The following is a 10691-nucleotide window of genomic DNA, read 5'->3' on the forward strand; positions in this document are numbered from 1 at the left end:
GTCATAACTTTTCTTACAAGGACCAAGTGTCTTTAAATTTCATGGTTATAGTCACCATCCACACTGATTTTGGAGCCCAAGAAAATAAAATCAGTCACTGTCTCCACTTATTCCCCATCTATTTGCCATGAAGTGATGGGACCAGATGCCATGGTCTTAGTTTTCTGAATGTTGAGTTTTAAGCCAGGTTTTTCACTCTCTTTCATCTTCATCAAGAGGCTCTTTTCATTCCTCTTCACTTTCTGCCATAAAGGTGGTGTCATCTGCATTTCTGAGGTTATTGATATTTCTCCCAGCAACCTTGATTCCAGCTTGTGATTTATCCAACCTGGCATTCTGTATGATGTACTCTGCATATAAGTTACATAAGCCGGATGACATTATACAACCTTGATGTATTCTTTTCCCAATTTGGAATCAGTCCATTGTTCCATATCCAGGTCTAACTGTTGCTTCTTGACCTGCATACAGGTTTCTCAGGAGGCAGATAAGGTGGTCTAGTATTTCCAAATTTAAAAATTTTCCACAGTTTTTTGTGATCCGCACAGTCAGAGGCTTTAGCATAGTCAATGAAGCAGGAGTAGATGTTGTTTCTGGAATTCCCTTACTTTTTCTATGATCCAACAGATGTTTTCAATCTCTGGTTCCTCTGTCTTTTTTAAATCCAGCTTGTACATCTGGAAATTCTCGGTTCACATACTGTTTGAACCCTAGTTTAAAGGATTTTGACCATTACCTTCCCACTATGTGAAATGAATGCAATTGTGTGGTAGTTGGAACATTTTTTTGCATTGCCCTTCTTTGCAATCAGAACAAAAATTGACCCTTTCCTTTATGTCAAATCTTAAGTGGCATCCATCTTCTTTATATAATAATAATATTTAATCATTTATTAAGTCCTTCATATGCTAGGCAGGCTAAGAGCTATAATATTACTTCCCCTTGACCTTATGAGACAAGTACTTTGGTTATCATATTTTATTTTTAAAAAAAATGAAGTTTTATCTTTCTTGTCCATACTCACATAGCTAGTAAGAAGTAGTGAAATGAAAGTGGTAGTCGCTCAGTTGTGTCCAACTATTTGCGATGCCATTGACTCCAGTCCCCCAGGCTCCTCTGTCCATGGAACTCTCCACGCAGGGATACTGGAGTATCTTTTGTCAGCGGATCTTCCCAACCCAGAGATCAAACACAGTTCTCCTGCATTGCAGGCAAATTTGTTACCATCTGAGCTACCTGGAAAGCCCAGTAAGAAGTAGAGTCACATCGTAATCTTGAAATTTCTTATTATAAAATATTTAACAAGTACTTTATATATCTTTTATTCTAAAACCTAAACATAGCATTTAAGATAATACATGGCTTGACTCTAATCTTCCTTTTTAGCTATACACAAACACAAGCAAACACACATGCCCACTTTGCCCAGGCCAATAGGACAATTAACTGTCTTTGCATCACCCATTTCTGTAGTTCTGCTCTTATTTTCTTTTGTCATTTTACCTGGAATACTCTTCCCCCTCATTGGGCTGATTAAAACCCGGCATTTTGAAATTTCCCAGTGTACACAGCCTTTTACAAAGCTCTCCCTCTTAACACTTGAATAAATTTCCCCATTCTTTCACTTTATTAACATATTATTTTATATCTTCCTCAAAATACTGGCCACTTTGCCTTTTAATGTTTATAAATTAGGACGCTGAAGCCCAAGATGGAACGTTAACCAACTTGTGAAAAATTATTTAGGTCACAAGTCCGTAGATCCAAAAAGTCGGCAGAGTTCTGATTCCAAAATCTTTTCTGTTACAATGCATCCACTCTCCTAAAAGGCCAAATTATAATTAAGATTAGAAAGATCTATTCCCCTTTTCATATCACTGTAGTAGTTAATGTATAAGAGATCAATTTGAATTTAATCAATATCTCTGATACATACAACTATCTGATCTTGGGGTAAGTTAATTAAACTTAAAGTTTTTATTTTCTCCTTTGTAAGTTCATAATATGCTTATAAGAACTAAATAGATATTGTACTAAATCACTCAGCAGAAAGCCTCCCAACTGCCAGTTGCTCAAAAAATTAATATCAGTATCAGTTATTATTGACAGTATATTAGCATAGTCCAGTGGGAAGGCATTTTTATATCATTGTGTCCTAGCAGCTGTACCTTGACATATGACATTGTTGTCAGTCTTATGTGTGATTATATTCATTGTCTCAAGATTCACTCTCATATGGCTATAATATAAACAGCATGCAGGATGAGATTCTATTGTTATTATAAAACTTAAGTGAGTTATTTTCTAAAGCAATATATGTAAAGGTTTTCCATGTATTTGTTTGCTTGCTTATGCTATGAATTGGCCATTGAATATAATGCAGTATCATTTATCCTGGCTTCATTCAGCTGCTATCCAGCCTATCATTCCCTTAAAAAATATATTTAAATCATATCTTCCATTAAAAGGTAAATAATAACCTTGAAGGCTTAGACATGAAATGCTCTAATGGAGCTCTGCAAAATAGGAGCAAATAAATTGAACAGAACTGCAATTAAAAGCTCATTTGCCCAAACTGATTCAAACTTTTTTCACAAATAGGCAAAGTTAGCTGTTAGAGCAACTCTGTAGAACATTTTCCTTATTCTGGATCTAAGTATAAAATAAAGATGCAGAGTGTCAAGGATATGGTATATTTCCACTGAATAGAATGCATTTATTGGTATTCTTCATATGAATGTGATAAATTAGTTCAAAGTAAAAATTGATTTGTTCCTCTAACCTAAACAGTTTAAGGGTCCAAGTTAATTTATGGTACTAGTCAGTGACCAACATACATTCATAAGTGTGTAGGTGTTATTTTGAACAGGAGGTCCCTAGGTATAGTGATCAGAAATAAGTGATTAAAAGGGACAATAAACAGAAGGATCTGATAAATTGAGTGGAAATTGTTCCTGTAGAAGTATATGAACAATAGTCCAGGAAGAAAGAGAGTATAGTTTTGTCATGAATAGTGTGAGGTTCAACATTGATAGGAGGTAAAGGAAGCAGAGTCACTTGTCATTTTCATGTCTAACTTAGGGAAGTGCTTCTTGACTTACTGAAGAGTTGAATGTTCCTTTGGAAAGGATGAAATAATTTAGGTTAGTGAGTAGAACATTCTCAGCCATCTTTTTCTCCACTCCCAACACACATATGGGATGAGGCATACTCCTGTTGATAATATCACAGCGACTCTTAACTCAGGGGCAAGGTCCATACTCAAGGGACATATCAGAATCTGTGCCCACATTTAGTAAACATAAATTAAATGAGATATATACCTCCCTGCTTTGTTGAAAACTAAGATTTCTTTCTTACCCATTATTTATAAACATGTTTTAAGGATAAGTAGAACTGTATGTATTGTGCAAACAATGATTTTGAATCTTAGTTTTGACATTCCAGAGTGTCATAACATTTTTAAAAATAAACTTATATTTACTTTAATAAAAATGTGACACATCATACCACATTTGCTGAAAAAGTGGAAAAAACAGGATGTTTTAATAACAAATAGATCAGTAATTACATTTTTTAGATTATGGTACTCTAGTACCTAAATTTGAAAGAGAGAAAAACTTGATAAGAAAATATTTCTTATAAAGTTTGATATGAGTGTAAACAAAAGACTAGAAAGAAAATAGTGCAATATTTATATTGCATATATAAATGTATAAATTAATGAATAGTAATAATAATGGCTATCACACATACATATTATGAGCTTAAAACTGTTTTAAGCACTTCTTTGTTGATTTTTTTAATATAACAACCAGATGAAGAAGGTATTATTATTATTATTATCTTCATTTTATAGAAGAGGAAACTGAATGACATTAGAAAATCACTTGCCCAAGATCACGCAGCTAATAAGCAGCAGGACCAGCCTCTGCACTTGGGGAGTCTAATTCCAGAGTTTGTGAATTGAGGGAATAAAAAGATTACTAAATTTAGCTTCCATGGTCTAGGAAGAGCTTCCCTGGTGGCTCAGATGGTAAAGCGTCTGCCTACAATGTGGGAGACCCGGCTTCAATCCCTGGGTCGGGAAGATCTCCTGGAGAAGGAAATGGCAACCCACTCCAGTATTCTTGTCTGGAAAATCCCATGGATGGAGGAACATGATAGGCTACAGTCCATGGGGTCGCAAAGAGTAAGAAAAGACTAAACGACTTCACACATGGTCTAGGAAAAAAGTCAAAACCAAAATAAAAGTAAATATAAGAGCAAAGTTGAGATAAAGGAAAGACACAAGCAAGTAAGTTCTCCCTCTGCCCTAGAGAAGAATAAACTATTTTCCAGAGTGTTGCCATTTCCCTGAAATATAGGTATTAGCTATAGATTGTTAAAAAACTGATCCCCCATAAGATAGATATAGATATATGCTTCCCAGGTATTGCTAGTGGTAAAGAACCTGCCTGCCAGCGCAGGAAACATAAGAGACACAGGTTACATCCCTAAGTCAAAAAGATGTCCTAGAGGAGGTCATAGAAATCCACTCCAGTATTCTTGCCTGGAAAATCCCATGGGCAGAGAAGCCTGGTGGGCTACAATCCATAAGGTTGCAAAAAGTCAGACACAACTGAAGTGACTTACATGCACACAGGCAACCAAACCATTACTAAATGTTTATTTTTTAAATACTATGCCTTTTAAAATAAGAATGAAATAAACAATAGCAGAATTTAGATATTTTTTCTCATCAGTCCTTCACTGTATTCACCTTATAGTGTCAGAGAGAAAATAAACCTAACTTTGTTTGCACCTCTTTGCTTTTTTGTTAAAAATGTCATCCTGTCCAAATTAGATAATGACTTTACAAACATTCATATATGCCTCTTTCTTTTCTCAACTGAAGATTATATTTACTGTGTCAGTGTCTTTCTTATCCTTACTTAGATACCTTTAAAATAAGAGAAACATTTGTCACCTTCTATCACATTTCTAAAAGTTGTGCTGTTTTCCTCTTGGTTCATAACAGGGTAAAATTATGATCACATAAGTATGCTTCTGTCTGTATTATGCCTTATATTAAAAAGAAAGAAGTAGTTTTCTGATCTTCCTTAAAAGATATTGCTTTCACTATATAAATGGTATTACATTTGCTATTCAATTTAACATTTTAACTTGCTTTATCTATCACAAGTATCTGACTGATTTAAAGTCTGCTCCCTAATAACAGTTGTTTTCTGAAAGCACATCTTGAGTAACTGTTTAAGTCAAAAGTAAATTTCTCAAAATAAACTTAAAGTAGTTATGTATGAAATGAGAGTGTGCTCACTCCCTGATTCTCTGGGGAAAAAATGATTTAATTTAAACTTCAAAACATTATATTTAAAAGTTGTTCAACCTCCTGAAATGTCTTCACTGTGCCTTTTCTCCAAAACCTAAAATTACTGCATGCCCAAACTATCACAACATTACCAGTTCTCAAGTTGCTTTCAAGAATCATCATGTCTCTAAGGCAAAACTGAATTACTGCTCTCAAACAGCACAGTATTTTTTTTAAGTAACCTTTATAACAGAGAACAGAATCAAGCAATCTATTGTCAGAGTATTCACTGATACAAATTCTCACATGATTGTTTATATAAAGAGAGAGCAATCATTTTTTTGTACTGTAAAAATAATTTTGATATTTGGTATACATCAATAAGAAGTATACCAAAATCTATGCTGAAGTTTTCCAATTGTTTATTGTTTGCCTTTTCAAATAATATAAAAATCAAGCATATTGCAGGTTCATACTAATGTGAACTGTATAAATTTTTCATTCATTTCCATGTGATTTGATGGTCTGCTAATATAATTTAAAATACTTAACATGTGTTCAGGAATCTTTAGCAATTTGCACTATTTTTTAACCCTGAATTGAGTAATATTTCGACACCGAAAGCTGAGTTAAGCATGCATTAACTTCATTTGAGAAGAAACTGAACCTGAGGAGAATAGTGCTCTTTTCAATTGGAGTCAGGTTAGGTGTAGAACTCAGAACTGTGTAATGCATGTAGCAACATGATGGGTGTATCAGGACCAGGAGACAAGAGTTATTGTGGGGAAAAAACATAAATAACAATTACATCTCATTTTAGAAAAATTACAAGAAAGGTGTGGTCACTGTTAGAGCTATTTATAATGAATCAAATCTCTTTAAATTCATAGTAATTATTATGCCTCTTGCCATTACTCCAGCTTCGCTGATTCTCCTACAACCAAAAGTTTATATATGTTGGTTTTGTGTCTATTTTTTTATTTATTCAAATAGCATGGTAAGCTCTGTTAAATAACATACTTTCAACTCTGTTTTAGTTTGTGCCATTCAGAGATTATATTGACAGAAGTGGAAACCACATTCTGAGCATGGCTAGATTAGCTAAAGATGTCCTAGCGGAGATCCCTGAGCAGTTTCTCTCCTACATGAGGGCCAGAGGAATCAAGCCATCACCTGCACCTCCTCCATACACCCCATCTACACATGTGTTACAGACGCAAATATAACTCTGTTCCAAAATGCTAATGTAACTACACTTTGGTTAGAACTGCTGAGTCCATGCTTTTCTCCTGGTGCTCTATAATGAACCAGGGAATAATATATTCATCTAAGTTTGGTTTCAGCAGAATTGGTTAGTATGCCATTTTTTATCCAAAATTTATTATCTTCCTAAACCAAAACTGTAAATATGGTTGTTGCATGAGCAACAGAAAAATTGTTTATATGCTTGATGCAAAATATGATGTCTTGTATGAATCTTAAAGTTTTTGGACAGAAACAGCTAATTTCCAGTGAATTGTTGGGAAAAAGCACAACCTATGTTTTTAACTCAGATATTGTCTTAGACTGCAATGTGTATAGGAAAGCAGTCTCTCTGTATCAATGTTTACATGTTACTATTTTTTAAATTAAAATACTTTTATAACTATTCTTAAGAATACAAATTTTGAACATTGAATCCTTTGTCTTCTAAATTGCAATAGCTATAGTCACAAGAGCAATATCTTTGAATGACTGTCTGATCAAATGCAATTGCAAAGAAGGGAAAGTAAAAATAAGTTCACATTTCCCAGTGAGTTGTCTTATGAAGCTACATCTGTTTAGTAAACAGTTTCTCTATGCTATTTGTCAAGTATGGGAATTTACACTTAGCAGATGTCTATCCTGAAAGAACATGCACTTTTTCATCAAGTTTGGGTTCTAAATTTAAACTGCAGTTTGTTTATGTTTCGTAATGATAAGTAGAAATAATAAAAAGTCAAACATTGTATACTGTAAATGCACAGAAAATACTTTGTGTAAAAAGTAATGTCTTTATATTGCAATACTGTATAGAAAGACTAAAATTCAGAATATTTAACTGTGCAGCAGATGTTTTAAACACTTTTTTCCATTATACCTTGCTTAGATATTATTTTAATTCAAAGAGATACTGGCTCTTTTGATTTGTATTCCTTTCCAAGTTGCCACAAAGCATGTACAGGCGAGCAGTATTTTGTGAAATTCCCGATTAAATATATACAACTGCGTGACTTAATACTCAACACATTTGTGGGAAAAAAAACCTGCTCCTATGTTCTAATCTGATAGTACACAATTTAAAATTGTAAAGAGCTTTTGCATGTACAATTTTTAAGAGGATTACAGTTTTGTGACAAGAATGACAGTTGTATCTAAATTAAAGCATTTCTCTAGAACAAATGGCCTTAAATTCTTAAAGAATTCCTGAAAATGATTGTGAATTTCCTTTAAGTAATAAAAAAGTATGTTTATTTTCTCTTTTGTGTCAACAGTGTACCTGCTTTATAATATTTTCCTTACTTATATCCTATTTATTACTCAGTTTATTTCTACTATGTGTTGTTCTCTTTGTCCCAAGTTGACTAAGGGTGACTTTTATAAGCATGAAATTATTTTATAGAAAAGAAATATATATATATATTCACATATCTATCAATAGCAATGTTATATAATTATGCAATCTTTAATTGTTCATTTTGGTGTATAAATTAAAATCTTTGAAAGGATAACTGTTTGTTCTGCAAATTTTATGTATAAATGACATAGAATCTGATGATTTCCTTTACTGGTCTTAAATGTTTATGCCAGCATAGATTATTACCCTGCAATTTTATTATTATTTGCCTTCATTCTTCAGTTAAAAAATAAAAATAAATAAAATCAATATTCTTTCCCTCTTGTAAAACATCAGTGGTTTCTTTTTGAATTGATCAGAAAAAAAATGAAAGATGTGTGCTCCTCTGTCTAAATATTAGTGTGCCCAAATCTTGAGGGGGCACAGGGTTAAGAAACAGGCTCAGTTACAAGCTTTATCCTTTGCGTGGTTGAGATTAATAATCAGAAATGTATGTGATATTAGTAACAAATGTAAGATTAGAAAATACCTAGACTTGTCTCTTTGTTGCATAAATGAAGAAACCAGGACTGAAAGGGTTAGGTGATTTATCTAAAACTGTAAAAATAGAATAAGAAAGACTAGACATCTCTTCAAGAAAATTAGAGATACCAAGGAAACATTTCATGCAAAGATGGGGAAAATGAAAAATAGAAACAGTATGGACCTAACAGAAGCAAAAGATAGTAAGAAAATATGGCAGGAATAACTGAAGAATCACACAAAAATATCTTAATGATCTGGATAACCACTATAGTGTGGTCACTAACCTAGAGCCAGACATCTTGGAGTGCAAAGTCAATTGGGCCTTAGCATCACTACAAACAAAGCTACTGGAGGTGATGGAATTCCAGCTGAGCTATTTCAAATCCTAAAAGATGATGCTGTGAAAGTGCTGCAGCCAGCAAATATGGAAAACTCAGCAATGGCTACAGGACTGAAAAGGTCTGTTTTCATTCCAATCCAAAAGAAAGGCAATGCCAAAGAATGTTCAAACTATTGCACAATCGCATTCATTTCACATGCTAGCAAAGTAGTGCTCAAAATTCTCCAAACTAGACTTCTATAGTACATGAAATAACAATATTCAAGATGTTCCTGATGTTCAAGCTGGATATAGAAAAGGCAGAGGAACCAGAGATCAAATTGTCAACATCCATTGGACCATAGAAAAAGCAAGAAAATTCAAGAAATACATCTACATCTGCTTCATTGACTACACAAAAACCTTTGACTGTGTGGATCACAGCAAATTGTGGAAAATTCTTAAAGAGATGGGAATACCAGACCACTTTACCTGACTCCTGAGAAACCTGTATGCAGTTCAAGAAGCAACAATTAGAACCAAACATGGAAAAACGGACTAGTTCCAAATTGCAAAGGAGTATGTCAGGCTATATATTGTCACCCTGCTTATTTAACTTATATGCAGAGTACATCATGTGGAATGTTGGGCTGGATGAAGCACACGCTTGAATCAAGATTGCCAGGAGAAATGGAAATAACCTCAGATATGCAGATGACACCACCGTTATGGCAGAAAGCGAAAAGGAACTAAAGAGCCTCTTGATGAAGGTGAAAGAGGAGAGTGAAAAAACTGGCTTAAAACTCAACAGTCAAAAATGAAGATCATGGCATCCAGTCCCATCACTTCACAGCAAATAGATGGGGAGACAGTGGAAACAGTGACTATTTTCTTGTGCTCCAAAATCACTGTAGATGGTGACTGCAGTCATGAAATTAAAAGATGCTTGCTCCTTGAAAGAAAAACTATGACCAACCTAGACAGTGTATTAAAAAGCAGAGACATTACTTTGCTGACAAAGGTCCATGTAATCAAATCTATGGTTTTCCCAGTAGTCATGTATGGTTGTGAGAGTTGGACAATAAAGAAGGCTGAGTACCAAAGAACAGATGCTTTTGGTCTGTGGTGTTGGAGAAAACTCTAGAGAGTCTCTTGGATCGCAAGAAATCAAAAATAACCAATCCTGAATGTCATTGGAAGGACTGATACTGAAGCTGAAGCTCCAATACTTTGGTTACCTGATGCATAGAGCTGATTGATTAGAAAAGACCCTGATGAAGGGCGACCCCATAATGGTGAAGGAATAGGACAGGGAGATACTTTCTCCCCTACAAATTCATCAAAAGATCATTTGAATACAGAGCAACTTCCATAAAACAACTTCTGAACACTGTCAGAGGACACCAGGCACCCAGAAAGACAGCCCAGTTGCCTCGAAAGGAGGCAGGACAAAATATAAAAGATGAAAATAGAGACAAAGGATTTAGGGATAGAGGGTTTATCCTGGGGAGGGAGTCATGAAGGAGACGTTTCCATGCAATAGGAAACCCTCTCACAGGCATGTCAGTGGGGAGACTGGGAATCTCAGAGGGCTACATAAGTGGAAAAATAAAATAAAATAACCACATAGTATGTGCCTAACTGCTACTACCAGTGGAGAAGCAGCTCAGACACTTGCATCCACCAGCAGTGAGTGAGGGCTGGGCAGAGAGGCGTGGGCTGCATCATTGGTCTTTAGGGTAAGGACCAGGCTTGAATGCCCTGAGGACAATCTGGTGGGGCTAATGTGAGATAACAACCCAAACCATAGGGTCACCAGAGAGACAAAAAAAGAAAAAGGACCTTTCTGGCAAAAGGCTCTAACACCACATGCTCACAGAACAAAGACTGTGCCCTAGCAAATGCCAAAGGAGAGTGAGCCAGCTACCATTTAGGGTCCT

The 10691-nt window shown here is 34.8% G+C and overlaps 1 protein-coding gene across 1 annotated transcript in view; it reads left to right on the plus strand.

Moving 5' to 3' along the window:
• Positions 1 to 6537, plus strand: part of LOC138072316 (copine-8-like) — a 28261-nt gene extending 21724 nt beyond the window's left edge. The window contains exon 6 of the mRNA XM_068963431.1: positions 6349 to 6537. Coding sequence (XP_068819532.1) covers positions 6349 to 6537 — 189 coding nt within the window. The remainder of the gene's footprint in view (positions 1 to 6348) is intronic.
• The last annotated feature ends 4154 nt before the right edge of the window (positions 6538 to 10691 follow it).

This window comes from Capricornis sumatraensis, unplaced genomic scaffold, assembly GCF_032405125.1.
Source record: "Capricornis sumatraensis isolate serow.1 unplaced genomic scaffold, serow.2 scaffold1, whole genome shotgun sequence".
Classification (NCBI taxonomy): Eukaryota; Metazoa; Chordata; class Mammalia; order Artiodactyla; family Bovidae; genus Capricornis; species Capricornis sumatraensis.